Genomic DNA, 16257 nt, shown 5'->3' with positions numbered 1-16257 from the left:
CCTGTGTAGTTCTGGCAAAGGTCTTCCACCAGGGCAATCAAGGTTGATTGGGTTTCAAAACCAGACTGAAAAATAAACTGAAAAATTCATTTACTTCTTATCTTCCAGATATGCTTGGAGCTGGGCTGCCACCATGAGTTCATGTACCTTGCTCAAAAGTGGTACACTGGAGACTAGGCTATATTTCACCAGGTTCACCCAAAAACCTCATGCCACAATAAGCTAGTTACATATTGCTTCACCTGCAGCAGCTTTTAAGGTACCACAGGAGTCTGTCTTTGATGCAAATTAACACAGTTGCTTTTCTGGAATTCTTACCTTCAGGACATCTGTAGGATTAGCAATAGATGATGAAATCACACCAGACAAAACTCCACATAATACATTCACAGCCAGAGTTTCATCTGTTCCAGAAATAAACACATTTATGCGCACAGCTTTAGCATTCAATAAAGCATAGAAGCCAATGATCTGCCTGCTTTAATACATTTAAAAAACAGTAGTGGCAAAACAGCATTTTTGGTGTAATTCCAACAGATGCCCAGTATAAACCAATTTTGAAATGTATCAGCTGCATATATCTACCACAGGCATCCAGGACCACTTCACATAGCCACAGCTATTCAAATTATTACACTCAAGAGGGACAGACTAAGGGAGCAATCTAAAGGGGACAGGCAGCCGCCTCCGAACTTAGAAGCAACTACCTAACCAATGCAGGATGGGCGGAGCGTGGAGGGGATCTTCTCCTCCGTGCTCCAGCCACCCTGCATTCATGGCTAGGTGGCCAATTTTGGCTGTCTAGCCGCAAGACTTCGAAGCGGTGGGGAGGCTGGACAACACATAGGAAGCATCGTACCAACACTTCTGCGCTCCCCACCCCTGGGAACACCCCCTTTTGCCCCTCTCTGCGCCGCTCTTCTGAGTGCAGAGCCCAGGGACAATCCACGCTGCTTACGAGGCGGCAGGGGTGGGGGCAGGGAGGCAGTTTTCTGGGAACCAACTTCAGAGCACAGGCTCCGAGATTGTTCAGTGTTCGGGAACCAATCCTATGGCCATCTAGCCATTGTCTAGCGGCCATAGGATTGGGCCCTAATTTGCTGTGGGGTTCTTCTTGAGAACTCAGCTGTGGGAAGGAATGCTAAGAGGATTGCCTCATGCACAACACTTCTTCACCTCCAAGATCTTCAGCAAGATCTTGCTGAGTATGCACAGCTTCAGACATTTATTATGAGCCATGCTAAACCTGCCAGAGGATGCAATGCACATATTTCAGTTGTAAGAACCAACAAAAGTTATGCCTATACGACATAGGCTTCTTGGAGGACTAGACATAGCTTGCAATCAATTGTCAAGTCCCAACAGATCAGCTAATGGTATACAGCTACACTGACTAACATTATCAGAAGCAATAGATAAACACGAATAAACAAAACTTAAACAGCAATCAACATCTCACCTTATCAATAAGTGCTTACCGCGGCTTGCAATCAGTCATTTTATTTTAAGAAATGTGTAAGGCAGATTAGGTTACACCACTTCCCTTACAGAATTATTAGGATAACAATACATAGCCTAACTAGCCCATATTTTACTGACTAGCTGTGGGGTCATTAATGTAAGACCTTTGTTGAAACTTCCCTGCCTTTTTGCAATCTCTGTCTCTGATCTCTCTTGATGTCTGACTTGTTCAAATGTCATGATGGCCCTGGTCATGCACATTTGTCTTGGGATAGCGGAGGGACCAATCCTACCAGGATAGGCGGCCGCCTCCAAACTCGGAGGCGACAGCCTATCCAATGCAGGGAAGGAGACGCGCAGAGGGGATCATCCCCTCTGCACTTCAGCTGCCCTGCAGTTGCGACTAGACAGCCGATTTCAGCTGTCTAACCGCAGGAAGGCGGAGCAGGGGAAGCAGCTGCCCGACAACATGTTGGATATGTCGTACCAGTATTCTGTTGTCCCCGGAATGCCCCCAGGAATGCCCCATTTTCGCTGCTCCATGCTCCTCTTCTGAGCTCATGAGGCAGCGCGGGAGGGGGGAAAGGTCAGTTCCTGGAAACCAACATATCCTATGGCCATCTAGCCGCTGACTAGCAGCCACAGGATTGTGCCCTTAATGTTTAAAAAGGATTATTTAGTCCTTTAAATTCCATGTCCCCTTCCCACAAATCCCCAGATGGCCTGTTTCTCACAAATCCATGTTAATAATTCCATATGCTTTTGAATGCATTATTGATACAAATCTTCAGCAGTCTCAGAGTCTTTTTATAAATTCAATATTGCCTTGCTTATATGATACAATAGAACAAAAACAATATGGTTGAATCAGAAATACTGACACCATATTTTACTGTAAGAAAGCATAGCCCAGGCCTGAAATCTGCTCACCTTCTGGCCGCTCAATAAATATCCTTTTCAGGCTTTGGTAAGTGCCTATTTTTATGGTTCCATATGAAGCCTGGCGTAGCATAGCAGGAGCAATACTGCAAAGGAAAGAGAGAGCAGAAAACAAGACTTATTTTTAAAGTTTTCCTGAAGTGATCTACACAGAAAGATGCTTTTTGTAACTGTGCATCTGTGGTAGCAGCAGCATTCACAGCTTTCAGAAATGGCTTGAGAGCCAGCGCTAACTAGGGGATGCCATAACCACTGCTGCCTGTTCGATGGGTGGCTGCCAGTGATGTGGGGCAGAAAAATTTCCAGTACTTTAGTTTTCCATGGAAAATTTTCCATTTCGTAAGTTTTTTTGGAACAATGAACGGATGCCAATTGCAAATACAGTATTAGCAAGCTTAATAGTTTCACATTGTAATTAATGTTTTTCAGGTGATTATCCCTAGCAAATATGTGAAAGAAACATATATGTCATTGAAATACATGGTCCCAGAGAACCATGAGTACAACAGATTGTTCAACATGTTTATGAAGCCAGGAACAAGTGTTGGGGCTTTGCTCCTCCTCTGTCCCTCCTCTCTCCTTCCACCACACAGTGGCTTTGGAATGAAGATCATGATTTGTATTAAGCAGGTGTTTCCTGTTACTCCCAAATCAGGGGTCTCCAACAATGTTAATTAACAAATGGGAAAAATAAGCCAGTATGTGACCAAGAACTGGGCCAGAATGTTTCTTTTTAAGAGTGTGTGAGGAGCAAATTAAATTAGGCTAACGCTCTCTACAAGTCAATCACCTGAATAATTCTATGTTGATACGTTAACTTAAACTGTTTTCAATAATGCACAGAATAGATATGACATAAATTACCCAGAGTACAATGCTTTCAGTCCTTCTTCCCTGAATATCTTCACTAGCGCATGAACCATTCCACGATAACGAATCTCTTTATGCTTTACATCATTTTTTTGACCTTGTACTTGGAGACGTGTTTTTGTCAAATCAATTGGGAAGGTACCTTAAAGACAAAGAGAAAAGAGATTAGTAGTTCATAAGTTATTGAAGCATGTTTATAGATTTAAGTGGTTCACAAAGCTAGCTGTTGGCTTAAAGTCGATAGAAATAACTGATTATTATTGAATATTGTGCATATTTAAATTTTGTACATGCATAGGATAGAGTGGTCTTACAATAATATTCAAGCAACTGATGACATCATTAGAAATCAATGTTTACGCATAATGGATGTTTCAAATTCTATATTACAAATAGTTCTTACCTTTTTGTTGGCACATTCCAGTTTGTGCTATTAGAAATATCTACAGTAGAAGAAAGGTATAGTTTGTCTAATTTGTGAGTAGGCATTTTTATACTTTATTTTTTAACAAAACACTGCCAATACAGAACTACTGAGACTGGAAATTGGTGTCACATTTGTCAATACGTTTACTCATTATTAGTCTGTGCTACATAAGTTTGCCAGCTAGTTTCATTACTTTGACCCTTTTATTTTGACAGTATACAGTGCAGATGTTTTACACTAATCACTTGTGCATTTTTATACTTTGCTCATTATTAAAACATTCAAGTTTCTCCATCACAGAAGACTAACAGAACCTTGCACAGGCGTAACATAAAAGGCATTTTTCAGAAGGGGACTGCAAAGCTGCTATTCACTCAGAAGACTGCTTCTGCCAATGCAACCACACATTTCTAGCAAATCCAGTTGGTAAGCGCTAGCAGAACAGGGCCCAAATGAGTGGTAGTACACATGCTTTGAATGTGTGAAGCAGCGAAGTTAAGCCCCTAGATGTTTAATAGAAGGAGACCACACTATTGCATTTGAGGCCTTTAAATAAACACTGACCTGACAGTGCAAATAAAAAAACCAGCATTTTAAAAAAAATAAATCTATATATTTATTTATTTATTTTCTGTGCAAAGATGTGTGAATTTCAGCAATCAGAGGAATTTTAGTAATATTCTGGATATGTGAAACTTATTTAAAATTGTTCTTCACACAACTGCAGCACTGTTCACACTGATGAAGTCAAAATTTGGCTCAGACGCTTTAGTTGTATCTGAAAGTCCTGAAGCATTGCATTTGCTGAATCTTTATCACAGGTACCTGCAGCAGTATATTTTTCCTTAGCAATGGACTACATTTACTGATCGAGAGCTCAGTGGGAAAAAGGAAGCAAGTCTTTGTATTCTTCATTAAATAGAAAACCATCTGACAATATTAAAACATTATCTGAACTCAAGACTCCAGTCATCCCACTAAAGGTTTATTTCTTACCCACTGGACTACAGACAGGTTTTACAAGCTGGGTCTTGCTAACCACGACTGATGTTGGAGGTGCGTATCACACACATGCTTGGCTTGTCCAAAGATTATTTCATTTTCAAGGGAAGTCAAACAGTGAATTAATTTAGTTCTGGACATAGCCATAAGGTTTTCTGCCTCCAACTTGATGCTAGGCTACATAGAACAATGTGGAAAGTTACTGCATATGGTTCTAAGGAGCTACTATGATTGTGAGGAAACGAATCATATTGTACCAGAAAGCCATTTATCCTCCTCACGTTGACATCTGGATAGAAGATTTACTGGAGCTAGCAATTAAATCATGTATTATGATGCAAGTGCCAAGTTTCATAGAATAGGTTCCAGGTTTTTGAAGCTCTTTGAGACAGGACTGAACTACAGCTATACTCCTGGCCTCAACCACTTTTTAAACGATGCAGTTCATGTGTAATTGTTCATGAGGATTTGTATTTAGAGTACGGTGATCAGGTCAGAAGGGAATTGGAACATGAGAAGTAAGGTAATCTAGCATGATATCTTGTTTATTTTACTGCCACAACGGAGAATGTATAATTAAGATGTCTGGCTTTTTCAACACTGTACCATTATAAAACCAGATCATTTTATTCCTTGTAAGAATCAAGACAATTTGTGCAATCAGCCTGAAGTTTAGCATGGTGAATCTACTTAGCAAGTAGATTATGGCCAAATTAAAACAATCTAGCAAAGTTTGATGGCTTAGCAGTTTACAAATTTTGCACTGAAGGACAGATTTTTTATTACTGTTTTGCCTACCTAAAATGTATCTTACGTATTCAGAGAATTTCTATACCACTTTTATTTTAAAAACCCCCCGAAGTGGTTCACAAGATAAAAACTTGTTAAAATACCATAAAACCAATGAATAAAACAATAGAGCAGTGATAAAACAATAAAATCTCATTAAATAATCAGGGGTAACTGGCACTGCTAGTGATCAGGAAATGCCTGGGCAAACAAATGTGTCTTCAGTTGTTGGTGGAAACACTCCGCACTAGGGGCCTGCTTGACCTCAATGGGGAGATCATTCCACGTGGTGGCCACCACAATAGAAGAGCCTCCTCTGCACCATGGCCAAATGAACATCATTAAGCCACTGTACAGTGAGAAAGGCCCCCCACAGTATGTGGAGACAGGCATGGCCTGTCGGGAAAAGGCAATCTCCCAGATAACCTGGTTTTGAGCTGTTTAGGGCTTTATAAACCAGCAGTAACACCTTGAACATGGCTCAGTAGGCAATTGGCAGCCAGTGCAGAGCTTTCAGCACAGGAGTCATATGTGCATGGTGGGAAGCTCCACTGAGAGTCTAGCCACCACATTCTGTACTAACTGTAGTTTCCAAACCAATCTGAAGGGCAGCCCCACATAAGCGCATTCCACACTTGAGGTTACCAATGCATGAATCACTGTGGCCAGGTTATCCCTGTCCAGGAATGATCGTAGCTGTCATACCAGCTGATGCTGGTAATAGATGCTCTTTGCCAGCAAGGCCACTTGGGCTTCAAGTAACAGAGATAAATCCAAGAGTACTGCTGGACTATGTCCCTGTTGGGGGAGTGCAACCCTATCCAGGACAAGTGAATTACCCAAATCCCAGATAGAGCCTGTCTTATCAGGATTCAAATTCTGTTGGCTGGCCCTCATCCAGCCTACCACAGCATCCAGGCACCGGTCCAGGTGAGGCACAGCCACACCTGACCCAAACGTAACGGAGAAATAGAGCTGGGTGTCTTCCGTGAACTGATGACACCTCACCCCAAATCCCCTAATGACTGCACCCAACAACTTTCGTTATTAAAAACCACTGGTGACAGGATTGTGCCATGGGAGCTCACAGCACAATTGCCAAGGGGCCAAGACATAACCTCCCAATGCCACTCTCTGGAACCAACCCCACAGATAGGAATGGAACCACTGCAATACAGTGGCTTCATCCTATTCCAACCTCATGGAAGAGGTCCAGGAGAATACCATGACTGATGGTATCAAAAGCCAAGGAGAAATCAAGGAGAAGCAACATGGTCACATTCCCCCTGTCTCTCTCCCAATTAAGGTAGCCAAGGCCAATTCTGACCCAAACCTAGGCCTTGAACCCAGACTGAAATGGGTCCAGGTACTCCATATCCTCCAAGAGTCTCTGCAGCTGTGCTGCCACCACCCTCTCAGGCACTTTACCCCAAAAGGGGGTATTTGTACCTGGATGGTAGTTGTCATAAACCTCTGGGTCCAGGAAGGGCTTTTTCAGCAGTGGTCACATAATCATTTCTTTAAAGGCAGTCAGCACCACACCCTCCTGTAAAGATGCATTAACCACTCCCTGGACCCACCCAGCCAATCCTCCCCATAAGACAAGATGGGCAAGGGTTGGGGTTGGGGGGGGAAGAGGATGTGGTTGGCTGTATCACTGCAAGTGTCTTGTCCACGTCGGGTCGCATCAAGTGAAATTCTTCACACCAAACTGGACAAGTTAGCATACTGGACATCTCAAAAGAACCTGTCTCAATGTTGCCATTCAAATCAAGCAATTTTATCCGCATTATGCCTAGTAAATTCATCACAGTGTACCTCTGTACCGGCATGCTATTTGTTGGGGCAGATGACAAAAAACCTCTGCTGAGGATGCAATGCAGTCAAGTAAAGTAAGCTTTCGTGCTCTCCTGACAGCCATACAGTAAGCACAATTATGTACCCTCATACGTGATGGGTCATCCTCACACTTAATCCTATGCCAAAAGTGTTCTAGTCTTCATTTGGCCTGTCTCATCACCCCAAGCCCTGCAAAGTACCATGGAGCCACTTAGGCTTCACAATGCTAAAGAGGGCGCTCAAGAGCAATCGTGTGGATGGCCTGCCTCACCTCACCATTTCACAGCAGGACCAGGGATTCATCAGGATTGTCAGCTCTAGCTATCAGAAACTCCACCAGAACATTTAGGAATCCCTCAGATTACAGAAGTCTCCAGAGGCAGATTATTTTTACGGGTCCTCCACCCTTGCCAGGGGAGACTGATTCCTTGAGACCAAACTTCACTAGAAAGTGGTCTTACTATGACAATGGGGCTGTTTAACCCCTCCTACTATCAACCTACCCCTCTCATACCCAGGGGCAAAGGCAAAATCAAGGATATGTGTATTGAGCTGATGACACATTGAGACAGCCCTATGGCTGCCATGGAAGCCATGAAGTCCCAAGCTAGACCATTCAAGGCAGCCTCGGCGTGGATGTTTTTTTGTGAACCGCCCAGAGAGCTTTGGCTATTGGGTGGTATAGAAATGAAATGAATAAATAAATAAGTGTTGAAATCCCCGTAACACTTGCCCTGAAGGTCTCCAGCACCATGCCCATTGTGGTCTCAGGTGTGGTGCTGGAGATCCTGTCCACCCACCATCTTAGGTGCTAATAGATACAAAACACCCACAGAGGGGAAGGAATACATATGTGGCCCCTTTAGAAAGCCATACCATCTTTCAGGATCACCCATGAGTGATAGAGCAAGCTTCATAATGATGGAGGTTTGGTTTAATGTCAGTTTCTTTTCAGAAACCATCTCTTATGTATTTACCACTAGGTTTTATTGTTGCTGTTTATTACTGAGGAGGAGAGTAGGTATATACATAACCTGTGTATACAAACCGCACTGATTGCTAGATTACTCTATTCACCCCTGCTCCAAGTGCTTACACTTTGGGTTGCAATCCTTAACAGGCTTCCTAGGGAGTAAGTCACACTGAATATAGTGGGACTTACTTCTGAATAAATATGTATATTATTATTATTTATGTTTCTATACCGCCCCTTAGCTGAAGTTCTCTGGGCAGTTCACAAAGATTAAACAGCACACACACACAAACAACATATCTAAAAACAATTTTAAACAATCAACCGTAAGACAAATCCAGGACCTGATTAAAACCTCATCATATGCTGCCAAATGCCTGAGAGAAGAGAAAGGTCTTAACCTGGCTCCAAAAAGTGCCAGGTGGGCCTGTCTGGGAGATCATTCCATAATTGGGGGGCTACCACCAAGAAGGTCCTCTCCCTTGTTGCTGCCTTCTGAACCTCCCTCAGAGGAGGCAACTGGAGGAGGGCCTTTGATTCTGAATGTAGCATATGATTAGGCTCATGCTGGGAGACACGCTCTGTCAGGTATTGCTGTCCCAAGTTGCGTAAAGCTTTATAGGTTAAATCCAGCACCTTCAATTGAGTTCAGAAACATACAGGCGGCCAACACAAGCGGGCCAGAGTTGGTCTTTTATGTTCAATCTTGTCCCTGTTATCAGTCTGAACACTGTGTTTTGCACAAGCTGCAGCTTCTGAACCGTCTTCTGCTGCTTCTGAACCATATAGTATCGCATTATTAACTACGTGTAGTCCCTAGGTACACTAGTCATAGTAAAAGGTGCGCAGTTTTTTAGAACTGAGCTCTCTCCTCTTTTGAGTAGTTACCTACTTATCTGCACTTCATTTTTTATGAGTTCTGATACGTGACGGATACATGACTGTAGTTTTGAAATTAACTAGGCAAATGCGTTAGGACAAAACATTTGAGTTTTATAAGTTGAAATAAAAAAGAATTATTACTACCTCACCTGAGGGCTCACAATTTCAATGTATTTTTGTTGTTCAGTCGTTCAGTCGTGTCCGACTCTTCGTGACCCCATGGACCATAGCACGCCAGGCCTTCCTGTCCTGCGCTCTCTCCCGGAGCGTGCTCAAGTTCATATTCATTGCATCCGTGATGCTATCTAGCCATCTCATCCTCTGCCGTCCCCTTCTCCTTTTGCCTTCAGTCTTTCCCAGCATCAGGGTCTTTTCCAGGGAGTTTTCTCTTCGCATTAGGTGGCCAAAATATTGGAGCTTCAGCTTCAGTATCTGTCCTTCCAATGAGCAGTCAGGGTTGATTTCCTTTAGGATGGACTGATTTGACCTCCTTGCAGTCCAGGGGACTCGTAAGAGTCTTCTCCAGCACCACAGTTCGAAAGCATCAATTCTTCGGCGCTCAGCCTTCCTTATAGTCCAGCTCTCGCAGCCATACGTTGCTACTGGGAAAACCATAGCTTTGATTAGACGGACCTTTGTCGGCAAGGTGATGTCTCTGCTTCTTACTATGCTGTCTAGGTTTGCCATAGCTTTCCTCCCAAGGAGCAAGCGTCTTTTAATTTCATGGCTGCAGTCACCGTCTGCGGTGATCTTGGAGCCCAAGAAAGTAAAATCTGTCACTGCTTCCATTTCTTCCCCTTCTATATGCCAGGAAGTGAAAGGGCCAGATGACATGATCTTAGTTTTTTTAATGTTGAGTTTCAAACCAGCTTTTGCACTCTCCTCTTTCACCCTCAACAAGAGGCTCTTGAGATCCTCTTCGCTTTCTGTCATTAGGGTGGTATCGTCTGCATATCGGAGGTTGTTGATAATTCTCCCGGCAATCTTAATTCCGACCTCTGATTCATCCAACCCGGCATTTCTCATGATGTACTCTGCATATAAGTTAAATAAGCAGGGTGACAATATGCAGCCTTGTCGTACTCCTTTCCCAATTTTGAACCAATCGGTTGTTCCATCTCTGGTTCTTACTGTTGCTTCTTGACCCTCGTACAGGTTTCTCAGGAGACAGGTAAGGTGGTCTGGTACTCCCATCACTTTAAGAATTTGCCACAGTTTGTTGTGATCCACACAATCAAAGGCTTTAGCGTAGTCAATGAAGCAGAAATAGACGTTTTTCTGGAATTCTCTTGCTTTCTCCATGATCCAGCGAATGTTGGCGATTTGATCTCTAGTTCCTCTGCCTCTTCTAAACCCAGCTTCTACTTCCGGTAGTTCTCGGTTCGCATACTGCTGAAGCCTAGCTTGTAGGATTTTGAGCAGCACCTTGCTGGCATGTGAAATGAGCGCAATTGTGCGGTAGTTTGAACACTCTTTGGCGTTGCCCTTCTTTGGAATTGGAATGTAAACTGACCTTTTCCAGTCTTGTGGCCACTGTTGAGTGTTCCAGATTTGTAGGCATATTGAATGCAGCACTTTAACAGCATCATCTTTTAGGATTTTAAATAGCTCGGCTGGAATACTGTCATCTCCACTAGCTTTGTTGTTACTAATGCTTCCTAAGGCCCACTTGACTTCACTCTCTAGGATGTCCGGCTCAAGTTCAGTGACCGCACTATCATGGCTATCGGGGACATTCAGATCTTTCCTGTATAGTTCTTCTGTGTATTCTTGCCACCTCTTCTTAATCTCATCTGCTTCTGTTAGGTCCCTGCCTTCTTTGTCCTTTATCATGCCCGTCTTTGCACAAAACGTTCCCTTGAGATCTCCAATTTTCTTGAAGAGATCTCTAGTCTTTCCCATTCTGTTGTTTTTCTCGATTTCTTTGCATTGTTCATTTAAAAAGGCCTTCTTGTCTCTCCTTGCTATTCTCTGGAACTCTGCATTCAGTTGGATATATCTTCCCCTTTCTCCCTTGCTTTTCGCTTCCCTTCTTTCGTGAGCTACTTGTAAAGCCTCATCAGACAGCCACTTGGCTTTCTTGCATTTCTTTTTCTTTGGGACGGATTTCGTTGCTGCCTCCTGAACAATGTTACGGACCTCCATCCATAGTTCCTCAGGCACTCTCTCTATCAGGTCTAATCCCTTAAATCTATTCCTCACCTCCACTGTATATTCATCAGGGATATGATTTAGGTCATACCTGAATGGTTTAGTGGTTTTCCCGACGTTCTTCAATTTAAGCTGAAATTTTGCAAGAAGCAGCTCATGATCTGAGCCACAGTCAGCTCCAGGTCTTGTTTTTACTGACTGTATGGAGCTTCTCCATCTTTGGCTGCAAAGGACATAATCAATCTGATTTCGATATTGACCATCTGGTGACGTCCATGTGTAGAGTCGCCTCTTGTGCTGTTGGAAAAGAGTGTTTGCTATGATCAGCATGTTCTCTTGGCAAAACTCTATTAGCTTTTGTCCTGCTTCATTTTGTACACCAAGGCCATGCCTGCCTGTTATCCCGGTGATTTCTTGACTTCCTACTTTAGCATTCCAATCCCCTATGATGAAAAGGACATCTTTTTTTGGTGTTAGTTCTAGAAGGTGTTGTAGGTCTTCATTGAACCGATCAACCTCAGCTTCTTTGGCCTCAGTGGTTGGGGCATAGACTTGAATTACTGTGATGTTGAATGGTTTGCCTTGGATTCGTACTGAGATCATTCTATCATTTTTAAGATTGTACCCCAGTACTGCTTTTCCCACCCTTTTGTTGACTATGAGTGCTACTCCATTTCTTCTAAGGGATTCTTGCCCACAATAGTAGATATGATGGTCACCTGAATTAAATTCGCCCATGCCTGTCCATTTGAGTTCGCTGATTCCCAAGATGTCGATGTTCAATCTTGCCATCTCATGTTTGACCACCTCCAGCTTACCTTGATTCATTGATCTGACATTCCAGGTTCCTAAACAATATTGTTCTTTACAGCATCGGATTTTCTTTTCACCGCCAGACACATCCACAGCTGAGTGTCCTTTCGGGTTTGGCCCAGCCGCTTCACTCTTTCTGGCGCTACTTGGAAATACCCTCTGCTCTTCCCCAGTAGCATATTGGACACCTTCCGACCTGAGGGGCTCATCTTCCGGCGTCATCTCTTTTAGCCTTGTGATACGTTCCATGGGGTTTTCTTGGCAAGAATACTGGAGTGGGTTGCCATTTCCTTCTCCAGTGGACCACATTTTGTCAGAACTCTCTGCCATGACCTGTCCGTCTTGGGTGGCCCTGCACGGCATAGCTTATGTCTTCACTGAGTTACGCAAGCCCCTTCGCCACAACAAGGCAGTGATCCATGAAGGGGTTCAATGTATTAGAGGTAGTTAAAATGAAAGTTAATAATTCGAGGTAGTTAATAGGAAAGAAAGAGCACTTAAAAAGAAAATTACCTACCACATTCTGCAGTGACTGAAGCCAAGCCTCCGTACACAAAGGGCTTCCAGTTCAAAGCTGCCATTCTCCTGGATGCGTCTTCTTTCTGCAGTGCAACAAAATTCCTGCTTCTTCAAAAGATGTCTGATATAGATCACGCATAACGTTCTTAAGCATTGGGGATTTCACTGAAGTAACACACAACTTTTCCTAATTAAGTTCATGGAGACTTTAAAAGTGCAGTTCTATACACCTCTGATCTTCCTGTCCCCAAGTTTGAGCAAGGCCCAGCCACCAAGATATTGCCAAAAAATGTTGCTGCATACAACTCCAGCCCATACACACCATCCTTCCTTTAGATCAAACCAGATTATATGCAAAGAAAACTCTAAATTGAGACATCACAATTTAAAAAAAAATCACCTACTTTACTGATTATCCAATTTTACTTTGAATTGCTGGGGGATCCTTTGTTTCTATAGCTGTTCTAGGAAACTATTCTAGAATTACATCTTTAGTTAGCACCCTGAAGCAGCCAAAGATTTGGTTAGCTCATTTCAAAATCAGCAAGTGAACTTTAGCCATCCTCACCTTTGCAGCTCCTAGTCATGTGTATATCATGTGCAGGCCCTTGGTATACACCAGGGCTGAGGGTAATGAAGCAAGAGGAAAGAGGGTTAGAACACAGGTGGAGGAAGAGTGGTGCCAAGTCTGACCAAGCACAGCTTAGAGCTCATTATTAAGCCTACTCTGTGGCAATGAGGGTGGCAAAGAAAGAGTTCTTTTCCATCAGCATTGCACGTTTTCAGTGTCATATCCTGGCCTGGCTCATTACATCTAATATGGAGGGGATGGGTCTGGCTGGGTCTAGGAAGTTATCAACTCCTCTTTGAGAGACGGAGTGGTGCTGGCAACTTTAAAGGAGGCAGTTATTAGGCCACTCCTGAAAAAGTCTAATCTGGACCCAGAAGATGTTAACAACTATAGGCTGGTTGCTAATATCCCCTTTCTGGGCAAAGTGCTTAAGCAGGTGGCTGCCGGTCAACTCCAGGCACTCTTGAATGAAACGGATTATCTAAATCCATTTCAAGCAGCTTCAGACCTGGTTTTGGAACAGAAACTGCCTTGGTCACCCTGTGAGGTGGCCTTTGCCAGGAGAGAGACAGGGGGAATGTGACCCTGTTGATTCTCTTGGACCTCTCTTGGCGGCTTTCAATACCATCGACCATGGTATCCTTCGGGATAGGCTATTTGGGCTGGGAGTTGGGTACTGCACTGCAGTGGTTCCACTCCTACTTGGATGGCCAATTCCAGAAGGTGGTGCTGGGGGATTATTGCTCTGTCCCTTGGCAGTTATGTCATGGGGTTCCACAGGGCTCTGTTTAATCTCCCATGCTGTTCAACATTTACATGAAACCACTGGGGGAGGTTATCCAGAGACATGGACTGAGGTGTCACCAATATGCGGATGACACCCAGGTCTCTCTCTCCTTTTCATCAAATCCAGGTGAGGCAGTGGACATCCTGAACCAGTGCTTGGGAACAGTAATGGACTGGATGAGGGCCAATAACTGAATTTCAGCCCCCAAGAGCTTCTCCAAAATAGAATTTGGCCCTTGGGCTGAAAGAAGTTCTGTATCCCTGAACTAGTAAGAGGAGCACAGAGCAGGGAAAGCTGATTCCTGGGGGCCACATCTGGAAGATCATCCTTCAAACGACATCAGGAACCCAGTGGTGTCAGGAGGCATGATTCCTCTCTTTTGACATTAGGAGTGGGACCACATCCCGTCATACAGCCCGCAGAGGGCTGGGTGGAGGTCAACCAGTATGCCACTTGATTATGGTTGCCTGCCCCTCATCTAAGCAGTTCAGGCAAAAGCAGTCAGGAAGACAGCAGTTCAGTCAGCATTAGTCTGAGAGCCCTCTTCTTCCTCCAGTTGTCTGTTACTTTAGAGTAACTCATTCAATCACTGAGGCATCATCAGCACCAAAATCTTTAAGTTCATTACAACATCGATAGCTAAAAGCTTTCAATGATTTCCACACTCAGGGTCCTAATTGACACAAATGGTGATGTGTTGAGAATAAATCTTACTGTGGTATACAGAGAGCTTAAATAATTTAAAACTAGCCACATACACATTTAAAAAGACTTTTAGTGCTTTCACAAGTTAACTAGAAATGCATTTGTTCCTAATACAGTTTTATGCCAACCAATGCTGTTTTATGTATCCAAGGCATCCATTTTTAAAGTTTCAGTACTGCATACATATATGCTTATCCCTATTACTAGACATGTCTGAAATTAACAGAAATAGTATTTTAAATGCCTTTTAAAACTAACATCAGTTAGTTGCTGATCACCATTTTCATTACAGAGAAACATTAGCATTCAGGCTTCCATATGGGAGTGAGGAGGGGGGAGGGTATGGCAATTCCTGCAGTAGGAGCAGAACTCCTAAGAGACATGTCACAGCGGGTGTAGTGTAATAGCTAATAGCGTACAAGCCACCATCCCCTGTTTTGGCACTATGGAGGCAATACTGATGTAGCTTGCAAGATTGTTTAGGAATTACTGAGATAGTGTTTGTACAGTATTTACCTTCCAAAAGCATTATGAGCATGAAATCAGGGAGGGAAGAAAGAAAGGAACAAACAGCACAGGGGAAAGGAAAACCCCTTACTTCCCACATCCTTGGAACCACTTTTAAGAGTGCAATCTTGTGTGTCTCCACCCAGAAGAGTAGAGTTCAATGGGACCTACTCCCAGGTAAGTGTGCACAGGATTGCAGCTTTAGGCTTGATAAGCTGTTAAACCAGTGCCTGGGATGCGCCTCCGTGCAAAATAAAAGGTTCCCTACGCAATTGGCATGTGGAGTCCGGGAGGGGGGCGCTTAGACGAGGGCAACCCTTCTCCCAAATACGTCAGTTTTCTACGTGCAAGGGGTTTTTCCCCCGCATACCGAGGGGCAATCATGTGGTCCCCGCCCCCTTGCCGTCTGAACCGGAACAGCCCAGAAACAGCTTTACCACCTCAGTAAGAACACGGCCATAGATTCCAGGAGCATCAGACCCGGCGGGGGGGGGGGGGCGCGGAGGCCCCAGCTTGAAAGCAGCCAGGTATCAGGAAGCCCAAGGTCACCCACCCACGTGCTGTGCCGCCTCTGCCCACCTACCGTCAACTTCAGCCCTCTACCGGCGAGCGGGCTCGAAAGTGCCCTTGCGTCCGCCGCGCTGTTCTCTCGCGGCGGCAGCCGGCGCAGAGCAAAAGCCGGGAGGGAGGGAGGGAGGGAGGGAGGAGCGAGGGGACCAGGGTAACCAAGGCGTGCGCATGCTCAAACCCGCCGGGCATGACAGAGGCGGGCTGGTTTGGCCGGAGAGAGACCGAGCGAGCGCGCGCGCGCGCCGCCAGAAGCGAACAATCACAGGAGCGCGCGCGTTGGCAACCGCCCTTGACAAACCAACTGATGGGCCAATGAGAAGGAGCCATCGTTAATTCGGGAAGGAGAAGCTCCGCCCCCTCCCTCCCTCCCTTCGTTTCCAAGGTTTCTCTCCTACGAAAGTGGGCTGCGGCGACATTGGAGGAGGGGCTCTTGCCCTGGCGTGCCGCCAAGC

The 16257-nt window shown here is 44.4% G+C and overlaps 1 protein-coding gene across 2 annotated transcripts in view; it reads right to left on the bottom strand.

Annotated features, from left to right (window-relative positions):
• SLC25A30 (solute carrier family 25 member 30) overlaps positions 1-15916 on the bottom strand; it is a 37168-nt gene extending 21252 nt beyond the window's left edge. The window contains exons 1-5 of one of the 2 annotated variants that reach the window (XR_014789286.1): positions 15819-15896; positions 12664-12748; positions 3265-3412; positions 2392-2486; positions 319-404 (exon numbers count right to left, since the gene is read on the bottom strand). Coding sequence is in view for 1 of the 2 variants with exons in the window: in XM_084844960.1 (XP_084701086.1) it covers positions 319-404; positions 2392-2486; positions 3265-3412; positions 12664-12727 (393 nt within the window). In the remaining variant the exon portion in view is untranslated. Of the gene's footprint in view, positions 1-318; positions 405-2391; positions 2487-3264; positions 3413-12663; positions 12749-15818 lie in introns of both variants that reach the window. The other variant, XM_084844960.1, reaches the window with a different exon arrangement.
• Positions 15917-16257: the final 341 nt, after the last annotated feature.

This window comes from Heloderma suspectum, chromosome 3, assembly GCF_057233095.1.
Source record: "Heloderma suspectum isolate Gila_16-S chromosome 3, 16-S_ref, whole genome shotgun sequence".
Lineage (NCBI taxonomy): Eukaryota > Metazoa > Chordata > Lepidosauria > Squamata > Helodermatidae > Heloderma > Heloderma suspectum.
This window is presented reverse-complemented; position numbering and strand designations above follow the sequence as displayed.